The sequence below is a fragment of the Ranitomeya variabilis genome, chromosome 1 (genome assembly GCF_051348905.1).
Source record: "Ranitomeya variabilis isolate aRanVar5 chromosome 1, aRanVar5.hap1, whole genome shotgun sequence".
In the NCBI taxonomy this organism is placed as follows: Eukaryota; Metazoa; Chordata; class Amphibia; order Anura; family Dendrobatidae; genus Ranitomeya; species Ranitomeya variabilis.
In genome coordinates this window covers 996,469,216-996,487,180 of record NC_135232.1, presented here as the reverse complement: position 1 = coordinate 996,487,180, position 17,965 = coordinate 996,469,216, and the positions used below count along the sequence as shown (strand labels likewise).

Sequence of the window (17,965 nt, the reverse complement as noted above, 5' to 3'; positions counted from 1 at the left end):
AAGGTGGAGAGTTGACTTGTGCGGTATCCAAGAGCAATGAAAATAAGTTATAGCATGCTGTCCTATAGAATTACTAGAAGGCTCAGAGCAATAAAAGTAATCATTTTTGGAAAACCATCTACAATGTATTTTGCTGAATCACGTTGATCTTTATCCTGACAGAAATATAAAAGTCCTGATGAAAATCCAACTGTTATGCTCTAACGTCACAATTAGCCATTTGTTTCTTTGCCTTCAGGCATCATATCCTATGTAGCAAAGATAATAGCAAAAAACTGAGCTAGAATGGTGCTTGGAATCATTTCTTTAAGACATGACAATTATTTATGTAAGCCTTCTATCTGTCTCAAACACATGTTTATGTTTATTTTTTCTTCCCGTCTCGTTAAAGGTGACGACTAGAGGCATGGATATCACATAATCGGCCTTGAGTTGCGACAACGGACTGCGAATCTTTACAAATGCTTGTCTCCTTGCAGAACAGTGCTGAAAAAAGCATGGATGAATCAGCCTTGTTGGACCTTTTAGAGTGCCCCGTGTGTCTGGAGAGACTTGATGCGTCCGCTAAAGTCTTGCCATGTCAGCACACATTCTGCAAACGATGCCTACAGGGGATTGTGAGTTCCCGGAGTGAGCTACGCTGCCCGGAGTGCAGGACGCTGGTGGAATGTGGGGTTGATGAACTTCCTAGCAATATTCTACTGGTCAGACTCTTGGATGGAATCAAACAAAGGCCCCGGAAAGCAGGGCCAAGCACTGCGAATGGCACAAACGTATTAAGAGCACAAGGTAGCGTTACCACTAATTGTGTCACGAATGATGCACAGAGTACCCAAGGAGGACCTCAGAGGATACAAGCGCGGAGCCCTCCTGTGAGGGTGAGTACCTTGCATGAAACCTCCATCAAAGCTCACGAGACGACTTTACATGTGTTCTCATCATTTATATCAATTCTTATGTGAGAAATTGATCAAGACTGACAACGTGTTATGCCAGATGAACCAAAATCCTGCTTGAGTAAGGTGCACCAAATATATTAGGAGGTGCTTTTCCAGAAAATATGGTGCATCTTTGGTCCGTCAGAGTATATTTCATCTACAACATTGGACTTCAGATCTCTGGTGTACATTATAGTGAAATTGTCACATAGCGGCTGGCCAACCCTTCTTCTAAATAGTGCCTAAATAGTAAAGAGTGGTGTATATGGGAAAAAGGCGCAAAATATTTGCACAAATACCCCTTGTAGCAAATCCTGGAGGTGATGATTCCTCCCTTATGTTTGTCATCAGCTTGGACATTTGTGGATTTCTGTAGACAATGAGTAGCCTCTACCCCATTTATTCTCTAGTGGTGGTTGTAGGGGAATGTTTTGTGATATTCTTGTCCCAGTTCATATGAGGCGAGGTGCCAGATCTTGTGCTCTGTTCCCTCTTGTACCAGTATGATGCAGCTTTCCTGACACATGTCCCTTTGGGTTGTTGCTCCAGGACTTAGTTAAACCACCCACCTTTGACACTGTTAATCTCACAGCAGATTTGTTTGAATATGTAAGGATTTTCTGCTACAATGGTTTGTCAAGATAGAGAAACTTTTTGCAGGGGTGATGCCAAACATCTGTCTCGAGACTGTATGAAGGGGATATTGCTTATTGTGAGCAGCTGTCTAGGAAGACTTGGTTAAGCCTGGGCGTGTTTGCCTTGTGTTCTTCAAAATGTTCTCTTTTATTGCTGTCTTGTTTCTAAGGTACTTTATATTTTTACAACCACAGGATTGTATGGTGCATGTGCCTGATTTATGGGCAATGTTTAATAAGTGTCTAGTCTTTTTATATTGAAAACAACTTACAATCAGCAGTTCTTGGTTAAGATGGATCATAGTAGATGGGTATATTGGAGGCAAACAATAGACACTTCTTTCAGTATTGATAAGGACTTATTGAAACGACAAACTCCTATAACGCTAAAGGCCCCGTCACACTTAGCGACGCTAAAGCGATCCCGACAATGATACGACCTGTCAGGGATCGTTGCTGCGTCGCTATGTGGTCGCTGGTGAGATGTCAAACAGTGAGATCTTCCCAACGACGCAGCAGCGATGCGGCGACCTGTAGCGACCTGTACAACGATGTCGTTGGTCGTTGTGACCCTGTCACATGGCAGCTATTATGACGATTCAGACCTCGATGAGGGACGTCCTGTGTGACGTTGTAGTCAACGAGGTCGTTGGTAAGGTGTCAAACACAGCGATGTGTGCTACCCAGCGGGACCTCAACGATCAAAAAAAGGCCCAGGCCATTCCGACACGACCAGCGATCTCACAGCAGGGGCCTGGTCGCTGCTACGTGTCACACATAGCGAGATCGCTACTGAGGTCGCTGTTGCGTCACAAAACTTGTGACTCAGCAGCGATCTCGCTAGCGACCTCGCTTAGTGTGACGGGGGCTTAAGGCCACTTTGCACCAACCTATTCTAGGACGTTTTCTAATGTGACCATAAACAAAAATAGGACCAAAGCTGCGATGGACAGTGGACTGAACAAATCAGTGCAGCCCATGCACCTAGGAGTTTCTTGCTAAATTATTGGGGCAAGATATCAGTTATTGCCAGGGGCACGGTTACATCTGCTGCGCTGTATAGAAAGAGCAATGACTGAACCCCCGCTGGGGCCGCCCTTGTGTCCAACACCCAAATGCAACCACGAGGAATAAAGTTCATTTCCTCCCGGCAGCAGGGCTCTAAAGGTACCGTCACACTAGGCGATATCGCCAGCGATCCGTGACGTTGCAGCGACCTGGATAGCGATATCGCTGTATTTGACACGCAGCAGCGATCTGGATCCCGCTGTGAAATTGCTGGTCGCTGCTAGAAGGTCTGCACTTTATTTGGTCGCTAGGTCGCCGTGTATCGCCGTGTTTGACAGCAAAAGCAAGGATACCAGCGATATTTTACACTGGTAACCAGGGTAAACATCGGGTTACTAAGCGCAGGGCCGCGCTTAGTAACCCGATGTTTACCCTGGTTACCAGCGTAAAAGTTAAAAAAACAAACAGTACGTACTCACCAGCGCGTCCCCCAGCCTCTGCTTCCTGACACTGACTGAGCGCCGGCCCTAAACTGAAAGTGAAAGCACAGCAGTGACGTCACCGCTGTGCTGTTAGGGCCGGAGCTCAGTCAGTGTCAGGAAGCAGAGGCTGGGGGACGCGCTGGTGAGTATGTGCTGTTTGTTTTTTTAACTTTTACGCTGGTAACCAGGGTAAACATCGGGTTACTAAGCGCGGCTCTGCGCTTAGCAACCCGATGCTTACCCTGGTTACCCGGGGACCTCGGCATCGTTGGTCGCTGGAGAGCGGTCTGTGTGACAGCTCCCCAGCGATCAAACAGCGACGCTGCAGCGATCGGCATCGCTATCGCTGCAGCGTCGCTTAATGTGACGGTACCTTAAGTTCCAGCATCGGGCAAGTTCAGAATGCTATTAACCTGCAGCTTAACCCCACATTTGCAGGTTCACAGTGTTTTTTCACGTGATAAGGTTCCCTTAGATGATCATCGGGCAGACTTGTCATTTGCGTGAACCAGTTGACCAACTAATGTGTATGGATTAGTGATGAGCGAATATACTCGTTACTCGAGATTTCCCGAGCACGCTATGGTGTCCTCTGAGTATTTTTTAGTGCTCGGAGATTTAGTTTTTCTTGCCGCAGCTGAATGATTTACATCTGTTACAGGACCCTATACACATTGGGGAAAGTTGGTAGGACCAGCTGGCCACCTGATGTCTATAGGGAACTCCCAACTCTCCCCTCACATGAGAAGGATCAGGTAGTTGGATTTGCGATTCCCATTATTTTTGTTTTCAGCGCAGATAAGCTCCTATCCGGCCACAGCGGCTTACTCCTCTCACCCTGTTGAAAGGACATGAATGCTTGGTCAAGGCAAGCTCTCCTGTGAATGGAGAAGATAGGAGAGATTCGTTTCTGCCAAACAATATGTTTTTAGCAAGCTTTACATTTGTCCCCTTGTTAGACATGTTTCAGTAGACCAGGGGTGGGGAACCTCAGGCCCCAGGGCCATTGACGGCTCTCGATTACTTTTTTTTCAGGCCCCTGGGCAGATACTCAGGGACCACATTCTTGGGCAGGGAGGTATATGTTGATTACACCCAGCTCATTAATTTCTTCTTGCTCTGTTAGCACACACATGCAGTGTTCACTACTGAACAATGAAGGGCATGCAATGAAGATTACGTCCTGAAACCAGTGCCAGAGTCAGGATGTACTTTGTGGGCAGAGGTTGTACGGCCCCCTGAAGGATGGTATAAATATCTATATGGCCCTTCGCAGAAAAAAGATTCCCCACCGCTGCTGTAGACCAATGGAAGATCCCACTATATTTTGTCAGATCTGCTGACTTTGTGGTATTAGTGCTTGTTATACACATACAAGAGTGTATAGGGGCTGTATCTACCAATGATCTACAGGTAAATATCTTATGCCCACGACCAACGCTAATGCATGGCTACAGAAGCAATCCAACTGGCTGAAGTAGTGCACTGCTTACTAATTTCTAATATTGATGTACTGTATATTAGTGTTTATAATATTATAACATCATGATCTTGATGGTCAAATTCGGTTATTATCTGTGATTTTTGTATTTATCTATATATTGCGTTTTCTATATATTGCGTGGTATGTAATTTCTAACATTTGTGTGCCTTGACCCCCTAATAGTATTTATGTGGGCTTGTCCTATTTTGCTGTAGCATTTCTGCCCTCGGCAGCTGCGATATATGGCTGGTTGTTATCATCAATTATTGATATGTGTCTAACTAAGTAATGAGTTACCGTCAGTACGCATGCGCGCTGCGGCTCCCGGTCTCCTGGTCGGCCTCCGGCGTCTTCTGTTGCGATGGTGATTGAGACTCCCTCTCTCGCCTTGCATCTGACGCCGGGCCGTCTTGCACATTGGGTTGCCGTGGTGATTCATGCGTCACCAGTGACGTAGTTGTTGCGACGTGGTCACGTGACCTGATCAGTCACATGACCGTGTCGCTGATTTTTGACGTTGTTAATGTGAATAGGCGGCAGCCTGACATAGGACTGTTACTAAACCATGTGGATGTATTGTCAGATGTGATTGGTGGTTGGATTCTTTTTATACACACACTTCCCTCGTTTTTATTACCCCTTGAGAAAGGCGATCACGCCGAAATGCGCGTCGGGGTGGGTGCACTCTGCGGGTATTTGACTTTCCAGCCCTGCTCAGGTAATATATTTCCTATATTTCATATCCTATTTTGCCCTCTTCTTTGGCATTTTTGACATTATTGACTTTGATAATTACTGTTAGTAGGGCTGAGTATGGTGTATATATTGTATCTGCATCATTAATAAGATTGCTGTAAACAATCATGTGATATTTCCATATAGGCATTGCCTTTGATAGCTTTACCCTTAGTTGTGCACCCCTGCGTTTCCTACGTGCACATTGTGGTTTGTATCCATTTCCTGTTCTGGCCTTTGCCAAATGTCCTGGTATATGCATAATTAAAATTAATTAAAAATATTTATATATTTCTAAACATGGTATTTTGGGTTTTTTCTTTGATCGTATATGTTCTGTGTTTTGCTTATGATTGATTGTGCGATTACCCTCAATATGAATTCTGATATAGCCCATATATAGTCAATTCTTGACAATTTTTACAATTAGGTATTTATGGGTTTTTGTTTCCATGAAGTTGTCACTTTCATTTTTTTATTTCTGCAGTAAGTTGTCACACAATAGTATCATAATGGTTCATTTAATATGTGCTGATTTTAGCATCTCGATGCACCATTAACAAGCACCACTCGACTATATAATACGTTGTTTGGTGCTTGTTTACTGGCCTATTTAGACATGCCAACGAATAACGATGGGGACAAAATGCTTACTAATATGCTGGTTATGTTTCCATACACAATCATGTTGTCGGCAGCACGTTGCCTGTTTACATGGGACAATGTGCTGTCGATAACAATGATTTATTTCTCATTGGTATAAATGATCCGATCACTCGACAAAGGAGTGTTTTGCTTGTTGATCGTTTGATGGCAGACATGTTTATACCTGCGGACCATCTGGAAGGAATGTTCCTACAAATGCTCGTTGGCAGATTGTCTCCTGGAGTAGATGCACCATTAGTCTGCATGTAATGATTTGCTGGGTGAGTGATGCGTCCAACATCTGTATGGGCGGCAGCAGTAGTGTGCTATGTGTTGTTTCCTGATGTTCTGCTTGTATGAAAGCACGTATTCTGATTCTCGAGAGCAGTCTCGTAAATGTAATTACAGGGCAACGTGTTCAGTCTTCCCGCAAGGAACGTTGTTTTCTGCTTCTTCCTCCTTACGTGTTTGACATGTTGGCGGCTAGCAGATTACAAAGTCCGGACGCTATCTATAAATGATTATCGCACCTTCTGAGAATTACTTCTGAGAAATGTTTGCTCTCACAGTACACGTGTACTCGGTGACTGCTCGCCTCCTGCGCTACGTTCCTCACATAGCGTCGATTACAGTGGCTGCCAGCTACGGTCTGGGAGCAGTCTAATCTGTCGTGAGCCGGGAGGGCTGACATCGCAGACTGGATGAGGCCTTCAGTACGGAGCATCTTCCTCACAAATAGAAGTGTTACACTTAACTTTACATAAACTGACATCTTCCTGTGCGCTGCAAGAGAAGCAAGACAAGGTCGATGGTGGGTGAAATTGCTTCACGTCACATTGACTGGGATCCCTACATCAGAAAAGTACAGGCGCTCATTATTAGTCCTATGTAGCGCCAGCTCCCCAGGTATTGGTCTAATTATGAGGGGAGACAATTTAATGAACAGTTCAAGCAATCTTAGATTTGCAATCCATCATAATGGATGGAAAAGTATGAAGATTCTTCCGTCAGGGCTAAGGTTAACCATGGGTCTGAACATTAACCCTGTCATTAAAGGAAAATGCTGGTGTGCCTCAGTAGATTGGGTATCCTGAAATATTTGGTCATCCAGCACATGGCGTTTGCCGGCAGAGCTCTGATTTCTCATCAGATCAGTCAGGTGGGACTTGGACAGCTTGTGTGGCCATGGTGAATAGGACGTGCAGTGCCAATTTTGAGCTCTCTAATTCGTCCATGTCGTTTGCAGATTGTTGGGGATTTACTACATTGACTTTATTGGGGGAAGGAAATGGGGGGGAAAAGTCCACAAACAATGTATTGCTATAGTTGAATTTTTTTTACCTTATATTACGTCACTTTAGAGCCCAGAATGTCACACACTGGGTCGGATTATGGAATACAGATAGTATATTGACATGCCACCATTTTCATGTAGCTGGCAGGCACTAGGTTTTGCCAAAGTGCAGAGATCAATCGAGCCGGAGGGATCAAATGAGTCGGCAATCTGATCCCCGCGATCGTTTGAAGTCTCAGCACTGCTGATAAGGATGCAGTAGAGAGGATGGTCTGCGGCCAAAACATTCAGGACCATGAGGGTGTCAGTTCAGAACCATAGGATCTGTAGCCACGAGATATGGTGCATGTAGACGTGCTGATTTACATTAATGTAATGAGCGCTGATCGATAATATCACAAGTCACTCAATTACCAGTTCGTTGCAAAGGCCAACAAACGATGAAGGAGACATAGCCATCGCTAATGCACTACATCTGTTGAAAGAACAATAATTGTTGCAGGATGAACTCTCTTACCCAATTCGGCCCATGTATCAGCGATTGTGACCATCATTGTTCATCAGCGTGAGTAAAGAGACCAGAAAACAAGCGCCAAATGACCAGCCATATGATAAATCGGTGTTCATTAAGGTGCACTGACGGGCTGAAATGGCATGTCTGACATACCATTACTCGGAGCATATGATGCTGATAACAATTATTTTTTTACCGGCGTAAACATATGGATCATCTGAAGAACAAGTGTTATGCTTGCTCCTTGTGTGATCACCATGTTTATAGGGGTGGATAATTGGGAGCAAACTTACCAGTGAACTCTTAATCATCTAATATCTCCTCTTTTAAATGCATTGATGGTTGTACAGAAGATCGATGTATCCAAGGAGGCAACTTAAAATCTGCTCAATGCATGTCAAATCTGCAGGAAAATCCACACCAAAAGCCACTCGAGTCATTGCAAATTTGTCTCACACATTTTCTTGCAGATTTGCTGCAGAAGTAATCGGCACCAAATCCAATGCATATGACCGTATCCTAAGGGCAGGTGCACACGACCGCTTTCCCAACACACCCGATTATGCTAATCACACTCTGAAGAGGAAGCAAAGTTTCTCCAGTATATCAGTTCATTATTTTTTTCCACTAATCCATAGAGTTGAATGGGTGAGTGCCATCAGATTCTCAGAGGCAAATTTATTTATTTACAAAATAAAGCAAAAATACAAAAGAATTTAATAACATTTTTACTTGTAAATGTAGATGGAAATATGGGTGATTTTCTTAAGAAATAGTCATGACTGAATGTAGCATAGAGGGCTCCACAGAGGCATTACGGTGGGTGCTGGGATCAGTGAACAGTGCCAGTCAAGCAGTGAGTGCAGCCTATCACCCCTACACCTAATAATAGGATGCCTGTATACAGCGCTGTCTTAAAGACTTGCTGGACTGTAGCCATTGTCTGAATTGTTCATGGTCTGGTAAGCATGCAGGAAATTGTTGGTGTCTACTGACAGCCATTTATGATAAAGTTCAATAACATGTATTTCTACAGTGACTCAAGCTGTGATAAGTATAGACTGAGTATTCGGTGTATAAGCGCCCATTTGTGCCTGCCTTGCTGGTTTCCTTGTGTTCATCGTACCTGGGCTGTAGGCCGGACTACTTATCTGATCTGAAGTCAGGCCATCTTTATGAAATGGAGCTGTGCCATGTTCCAGAGCATGGCATGAACAGGATTTTTGCTTAACCAACCCTTGTTTTACAGGTCAAGAAACGTCTTTGTTCTATTTACTGCCCCCTAAATGTGTGTCTGGACCCTGGAGCTCAGTCAGATGACGAAGCATCCACGTGCCTTTCGGGAGACTTCTCTTGTACCCTGGAGATTTGCCAACTCTTGCAGGAGTCAAGGAGGTCTCCTTTTGTCCCAGAGTTTGTCTGGACATTCCAGGAGAGTTGCCATAGATCACCAAAAATTGACAATTTCCACAGATCCCCCAGACATAGTCCTTTTTCTTGTCCTGTAAGTTGCCCACTTTCAACAATTAGTCAACATTTAGATCTGTCATGCACCATAAATCCACCAGTTCCAGAGATGTGGAATTTTAATGTAGTGCTACTTTATGTGGTCTTTACCAAGGGGTGCGACTTACAGAATTCTCTTGGAATGTGTCTTTGGGCTGATCTGCATTATTACCCTGTGAGAAAAGATGGATCTTCTGGTATGATCATTCAGCCATTTATTTCTGCTCTCTGATTCATTTCCTAAAACTTGTGACCAAAATATCTTGTGACTTCTAGTCTTTAGCTGGACGGAATGTTCCTCTAGCCAGGTAGCCAATGTGCCCAGAGATTTTCTACTTGGACAGTTTTAATTAATTTGATATCTATGAATGTTCTTACGAAATAATTACGGTATATGGTGTTTGCTCCTGCAAGTACCGGTATATCTTGTTCCCATAGTCGAGAGTCTTTTATCTGTCCCTGATCTGTCGCATTTCAGTACAATTACTCTTGATATTTTTTGAAGGGTTAAATCCTGAAGTACAGGCAAACATCAGAATAATGGGCAATTTATTGGGTGCAAATAAGTTATTAGCGTAATTTATACCATGCGTCTGTCATACAGCATACATCTTGAAGAGCTTAGCTAGACAATGCGGCCATTCTCCGGGGACTGGCTCTGGTTTGCTGAACGTGCCGCAGACAGTACATAAGTACACCCAAAATGCGTTGTCTGGGAAAGGTTTACTGGTAATTAGTTAGCTGATGTTTTCAACAAGGCTTTATATTTGATCTCCCGGCTAGTAAACTGCCACCATCTTGTATTTTATTAGCTGAGTCTTTGTCTCAGTCCACTTAGATATTTCTTCTGCTTATGGCATTGGCCAGATATCCCATTTCCAGATGTGATAACATCTGAAAAGTGGTTTACAGAATGTAGGCCGTAAGTCATGTTGTGCTTTGTGACATCCACAATGGCCACCACGTGGCTCCCTCACAGAAAGATCAGAGGATTCTCAGGGATATCAGAAACAGATATGTCTCACATTGAAATCATCTGCGGACCCATACTTTACTCTTGTCTATGTGATGAGATTTCGAAGGGGTTGTCCACCCTTTGGGACTATTTTTTTCATTTGTTTAACTAAATACGTAGAATTTTTGATTGCAAAAAAATCACTTCCCGTGGCTGGATGTCCATTAGTCGGGGTCTTGGTCCTGCTTGGCCCTTATTCACATTTAAGTCATGTGACATATGGTAAGGTTCATTCTGTTTTGATCTTAGGTTTTGTCTGTTTAGTGGCCAGTGTGAACATGCCCCTACACGTTGCATGCATACCAACTTATATTCCAGTTCATCTCTTTAGGTATTGCTGCAGGATGAACTAACTGAGAATCCATCAGTCAGTCCACTATGACTGTCTAACCGGGAGTTTTTGACTCTCTTAACTATCTTTTTCTGATCTCATTTCAGCAGATTTATGACTACAACCTACTTCACAGTTCAATGTGCAAGGAATCAAAACTTGGCCTAAAAACCAAATGGTCGACAACCCACTTTAACGGGAACCCGTCATGTCATTTTTAGCTTATTATCGGGCCTCTACTAACAAAAAGGAATTGTCCAGAGTGGATTTCCCCTTTAAGCTGAAATACAGAGTTCCATCTTACAAAGCAATGTAGTTATTTTTTGTCTGTACTCACAACGCTGCAGGACCATTACCATTTTAAGGCCCGTAAATAACACCCAGGCGCGTTTTATAATGGGCTCTCGTATAATCTCCTCATGTAAAAGCTTCTTCTTTGAAATCCTTTACTGACGTTTCTAAACGTCTAGTAACTTCTGGTTACAGTTGTCGCACACTGGTGTAAAGCGTCATCTGCAGAACTTTACCAAAATGTGCTTTATTTCCCGACAAACTGTGAAAATAACGTTTTTTAATAGTCCATGGTCTAGTTCTTTGCTCTGCACCTTGGTGTAGGCAAGTCATTTTATGTATTAGATTAATATTTGGAATAGCTCCATTTTTATAAACAGTAGACGTATGTTATCCGCTGAATGTTCTGGCGGTTTGGTGGAGAGTTCCCCCAAGTAAGCATGGAGGTATGGCATGGGTGCAGGGAATCCACCTCCTAAACTCCATTTTTATAACAACTACATGAATCAATCATGCTATATAAAAATGGAGTTTAGTAGCTAGACTCTCTGTCCATAGATCATTTCATAAAACATAAACATAAATTGTCACTTAGTGGAAATTACGCAAAAAAACTGTGATGTGGAGAAGCACAGGAGGGTCAGAAGAGATACTTGTATTGAAAGGGCGCAATCATCAGACAATTAGTTGATGAGGTTTGGTCTCCATGCATAGTGGTCCCGTCTCTCATTCACATTAAAGAATTGTTGGCTGACCACACTGTTTTCAGCGGGAGCAGCTGACCATCTGATGTGAATGGCAGCCTTACCTCAATTTCCCAATTGGAAACCCATGAAAGCTCGGTCAAGCAGGCATATAGGGGGACTCGCGAGAGAATGCGGTTTTCCGACAACTATAATGGCTCATGCAGATGACCGTATTTTTGGTCCCAGTGCGATCCGACAAAACATTGGATCGCACTCGGGCCAATGTTATTCTATGGGACTGTGCACGTGTTGGTCTGAGGAAAAAATGCAGCATGCTCGAGTTGGATCCGATAATCAGATTCCACTCGGGTCATGCAAGTCAATGAGTCCATAGAACTAATCAGAATGCACTATGATGACATCCGAGTGCAGACCGATTTTCACGGACTGACACAATGGAGAAGACGGAGAAATTCGTTTTTTCCATTTTCTCCTCATCCAAAAAATCAGATCCCACTAAGATCACGCTTTGCTGAACCACTGATCTAAGAGTGATTGGCCAGATTCCGGTGGTGTTACACGAGCCTAAGGTTGGGTTCACATGTCCTGGCATCATCTGTTAGAAGCAGATCCAGCAGCACTTATTTTGTAAAAGACACAACCTTTTTGTCCGGCATAAACACATTGCAAATGGATTTTTTTTTTATCATTGTAGTCTCTGGTAAACAGACCCATTAATAGCCGGCCGTTTGTCAGTATTTTTTGCTCACTGGATCCGTTTCAAACAGCGGTTTACTGGACACGTGAACCCAACCTTTCCCACAGTAATTACTACAAACTGGTCTAAGTAGCTTCTCGTGTCGCATCAGATCTGATAATGAAAATGTCGATACAGGACATTCACAGTAACTTCACAGTTTAATTTTTAAATTTTTCATGATTTTTTTCTGCATTTGATAAGAATGAAGAGTCACATTGTCACAAGATGCTGCGATATCGCCTGAAAAGTAACAATCACCAAGATGGCATTTTATTCTGCCTTTTGTAATCGTTGCACTTTAATAACAAAGGGCGAAGATGGACCAGATTGTGATGATAATTGCAATCCATCTCCATATCTTGATGAAGACAGAAGTGGGTCCCTCACGGCATCTTTGTCAGCGCTGTCCTGACAGTAAATGGCCGGCAACTTTGTCTTGGATTCTTTAGGGAAATAAAAATGCATGACATTTTCTGGTGCAATCTGTCGTTGCCGTGCATTTATCACACGGTTAGGAGGATGCTGGCTGACATTCAAGTGCTCATGTACCCATCTACTGATTATTCTAATTTATTGGTGGGCTTCACTAGGAAACCTCACATATTAATTAGGAGACATTTGGTATAGTTGAAATAGGAATTTGGCAATGTCATGCGATTTAGAGCAGTTTTTCTCTTTTTCCTTTTTTGCGATGTTTTGAGTTTTTTCAAATCTTTAGTCTTTAGTAGCCAATTTCTCTGATTTCTTGGTGCATTGCCTTCCTGGGCTGTGGGATTTGTGCCTCTGTTATTTTTGGGGTAAAGATAACTTATGAGATTTTCCCATTTTTGTATGAATCTGGATAATGTAAAGTTATAAATCGTTCTAAGGCTACTTTCACACATCAGGTTTTCAGTGTCAGGCTAAATCCGGCGAATTTTAAAAAAACCGGATCAGGCGAATGTTGCTGCCGGATCAGGTTTTTTCCCCACAGACTTGTATTAGTGCCGGATTGCACCGGATGACATTGTGTTTCGCCCGGTTTTCGCCGGATCCGGCAAATCTGGATGTCCTCATGAACTGGAGCCTTGAAAAAGTTCCCACGCTCGAGTTCATATGAGGACATCCAGCAGAGGGCGCATCACCGCGACTCAAGGTAACTACAGGTCACCCTGCTTTCCATTCAGTACCCGGGGTTTTACAGGCAGGAGCAGAGTGCATTAGCACAGCTCCTGGCTGTAAAATGATTTAACCCCTTCAGATGGATTTACATCGTCGGACATAACGACGGAAGGTATGGAATATTGTTGTTTGTTTTTTTAACTTTGTTTCAGGACGATGGTCTTCAGGTGGATTAAGAGTCTAATAAAATATTACAACAACATGTGTCTTTATTTCATTAAAATACTTTGTAATAATGTGTGTGTGTTTTATTAACCATTTTGTACTATTGGATTATAATGGATAGGTGTCATAATTGACGCCTCTCCATTATTAATCTGGCTTAATGTCACCTTACAATAGCAAGGTGACATTAACCCTTCATTACCCCATATCCCACCACTACACGGGAATGGGAAGAGAGAGGCCAAGTGCCAGAATAGGCGCATCTTCCAGCCTTTTCTGGGGTGGCTGGGGGCAGATGTTTGTAGCCAAGGGGGGGCCAATAACCATGGACCCTCTCCAGGCTATTAATATCTGCCCTCAGTGACTGGCTTTACCACTCTGGCGGAGAAAATTGCGCGGGAGCCCACGCCAATTTTTTCCGCCATTTAACCCTTTATTTTAGCATCTAGCATTAGTAGTGTGGAATATGCAAAAAAAAAAGGGATATGAGATGGTTTACTGTATGTAAACCATGTCTCGTATCATGTCGGGTTTGTGAAGGAGAAATGAAAAGCCGGCAATTGAATTACTGGCTTTTCTGCTATATCGCGCTGAAGTAAATCTAAATATATATATATATATATATATATATATATATATATATATATATATATATATATATATATATATATATATATATATATATATATATATATATATATATATATATATATATATATATATATATATATATATATATGTGTGTGTCTCAATGATGTCGGTTTTGCAAGCCTGCGAGAAAATCTCGCAGTACGGATTACATACGGAGGATGACATGCGCAAAATACGCTGCCGCACTCTGCCTACGGATGACATACGGATCACTATTTTGGGAACATTTCTGCGTATTACGGCCGTAAAAAACGGACCGTATTTACATACGCTGAGTGTGATGCCGGCCTAACACACCCTCTCCAAGTCTGGCATGAGCAACGCCGGTCTTGATGAATCGGGCTATAGACTTTAATGGGTGTATGGTCTGTTTGTCAAAAACATAGATAGAACATATACGTGAAAAGTCTACGTGCACATAGTCCGCTTCAGCTAAGGGACCAGTCAAGTCTGCAAAGTAGTGAGGTCTGTGTGAAAATGTCACATTCTCCACATCTGAACGTACCCTAATATGTGCACACGTTGCGGATTTCTTGCAGAAAATTCCTGAAGAAAACCGGAAATTTTCTGCAAGAAATCCGCATTTTTTTTTTTGCGTTTTTTTTCCGTTTTTTTCGCGTTTTTTTAGCATTCTGCAAGCGTAATTAGCTTGCAGAATGCTAAAGTTTTCCCTGCGATCTGTAGCATCGCTTGGAAAACTGACTGACAGGTTGGTCACACTTGTCAAACATAGCGTTTGACAAGTGTGACCAACTTTTTACTATAGATGCTGCCTATGCAACATCAATAGTAAAAGATAGAATGTTTAAAAATAATAAAAAAAATAAAAAAATGCTTATACTCACCCAGACATCTCACCGGCGTCCGTTCCGTATAGCTGGTCTGTGCGCACAGGACCTCCCGTGACGTCACGGTCACGTGAGCGGTCACATGACCGCTCACGACCAATCACAGGACAGTGACGTCATTCGGCGAGGTCCTTCAGCGCACACCAGGTACAGAAACCGAACGGCAGCGTGCGAGGAGGCGGCAAGACATCGAGGGTGAGTATAGGACTGTTTATTATTTTATTTCTTATTTTTTGACCACTTATATGGTGCCCAGTGCGTGGAGGAGAGTCTCCTCTCCTCCACCCTGGGTACCAACCGCATATAATCTGCTTACTTCCCGCATGGTGTGCACAGCCCCGTGCGGGAAGTAAGCAGATCAATGGACCCCTAGGTGTGCGGAATCCCTGCAATTCCGCATTTTTAATGAACATGTTGCTTTTTTTTCCGCTATGCGATTTTTTTCGCGGAAAAAATCGCAACATTTGTACCAAAAATGCGGAATACCCTGTAAATAATAGGAGGCTTATGTAAGCGTTTTTTTTCGCGTTTTTATCACGTTTTTATAGCGAAAAAACGCGAAAAAAACGCTAACAATCCTGAACGTGTGCACATGGCCTTAGATTTAGGTATTTTTTTTTCCATGTACTGTCATTGTGGAAATCAGACAACACATGGACACAATGATTGCCTACGTGCTAGTTTATACTGACTATTTTTCATACGGACAGACCTCGATTTATGGACCAGGGTAAAGCAGGTAAAAAGCAGGCAGCCCTTGAGCCCGTCCGCTGTGCAGGTGGGCACACAGCTGCATACAGAGCCAGTCACATTTGCAGATGGCGGAAATGACTTGTCCGATAAATTAATTGGACCATCTGAACACAGCCTTTAAGGGCATTTACATGTGATTATCGTGAATGAGTGTTCCTAGGAATGTAAAAATGTTGCTGATCACCCGACAAGCAAAATGATCAAAAGGTTTGCGCAAAAGATCATTGTCCTTGGCAGCACATCATACTGCGTCAGCCGGACCTACACTGTGAAGAACAATGGCGGAGTATACACCGTGAGCATCTATTACAGACCATTCTGTGCCGTCTGCCTGTCTTGATAGTAAATAACCGCCAAGTGGCAAACACATTGGCGATCCTTTAACGCTGCGCATCGCCCAACGCATAAATGTACACTTAGGGAAGCATTGACCCGACTACTTGTTTCATGCATTTATCGCATTGAAACACGGACAGCTGGGCAGGACAATAGCTTAGTAACAGGAGGTATCTGTAGGACAATAGAAATGGAGCTTGTGTGTGTAAATCCGGGTGGCAACCCCATACACTGTAATGACTGATTAGTGACCACCAGCTATACCAGTCCGTGCATGACAAAAGATCAATTACTTAAGACAGGACTTTCCAGGGAAATACTTTATGTATTGATTTTCTATACTAATATTTAATATTCAGCTTTAAGTCTGGGACGCTGTTGTGTTTTTTTTGGCAAGGTGTACTGTCATTGACCTCTCGCTTTTAACCAGTCAGTCTGAATGCGTCCATTGTCAGTCCATGAAATAATGTATTGTGGCAGCTCATTGTGTGATTCCAAGTGGAGAGAGGAAGAGATTTGGTTCCCCTAATAACAGGTTATCTGCGGTGTCCTGTACTGCGCGACCCAGACTCTCGGTGAAACTGTAGCCACGGGAAGGAAGTCACGTACAGGTAAAGTGGTCTCTCAGTTTTATTGCCTTGTTTCTGCTCCGGGTATCAGATTTTTTTTTTTATCTCTTACTCCTGTTTCTTTGTGGGGGTTTTTGCGAGGTGAGGATGTCATATGTAAAGTATGCCAACACTGAGGTTCAGTATGTTTCAGGTGCAGAAATAGAAAAACTCGATGTCCATTGCACCTTTATTCACTTATGTTAAATTTTAGGATTTTTTTGCTTTAAATCTCTCTCCTTGGGCCTTTTTTAATGGCATATTATGGTAAAAAAGAACATATGGAGAAGCTGATTAACGTACGTTACGGTTTTCCATATTGTAACAGATAACAATGTAACGAGCTGACAAATGATGGATCTTGATAACAAAGTACTGTTAGAAATGGATTAAGATGTAACTCCTGAAGACAAAACCCCACAATGCCGAAGTTCCAGGAATCAGTTATGATCTATTACATCTTGGAAAATCAACATTGCAAAGCAAGTGAGAACTTAGCCTTTGACGTGATTCAAGTCCTCCATTCAATGGAATCGAATAACTGCAGAAACGCGGTGATTGCGGCTATAGAGGCCTGAAAATATGAGCGTCAATCAAATGGTTTCCAATAAATCCCAGATTTGACTTGTCTTTGTGTGGTGTGCGGAATAAGGCGTCGCTTTCAAGAGCTGAAATTAATCATGAACTTTTGTGGTGTGTGTACGGCCGTGTCTCTGAATAGCCCAGTCAGGGACGAGAACTAGAGGCCTTTGTGCTAAAACATAACACGTATTATTACACGGTTATTTACAGGCCTGGAGAAATCCCAGGTGTCCCGGCTCCTAAATATCTCACTGTGCTGCATTATTTTATGGTCCGGCAGCTTTCCTGCTTTTAATGTCATTATTGCCAAATTTAGTTTACGACAATTTTATTTGGAATCACTTGTGAAAGGGCAGAAGAAGTTCACAGCGGTGGATTCTGCCATTATGAGCTCTTCAGTCACAAAAGAGGTATATGTCTGATCATTTTGGAGCTTTTGTACAGCTCAATTCAAAAAGCTGTGCTCTTATCAAAATTATTAGTATTAGGTGTTTTCCAGACCATCAAAAATAAAGGGCTGAAAAGTTTAAAAGAGCTA

The 17,965-nt window shown here is 42.8% G+C and overlaps 1 protein-coding gene across 4 annotated transcripts in view; it reads left to right on the top strand.

The window, feature by feature from the left end:
• The window catches only part of SH3RF1 (SH3 domain containing ring finger 1), a 211,066-nt gene that overhangs the window by 25,685 nt on the left and 167,416 nt on the right, over positions 1-17,965 (top strand). For 3 of the 4 annotated variants that reach the window (XM_077279480.1, XM_077279483.1, XM_077279481.1), the window contains exon 2: positions 392-878. The exons of the other annotated variant lie outside the window; for it this stretch is intronic. In XM_077279480.1, the coding sequence (XP_077135595.1) occupies positions 462-878 (417 nt within the window). In that variant the 5' untranslated portion in view covers positions 392-461. The remainder of the gene's footprint in view (positions 1-391; positions 879-17,965) is intronic. 4 annotated transcript variants of the gene reach the window in all.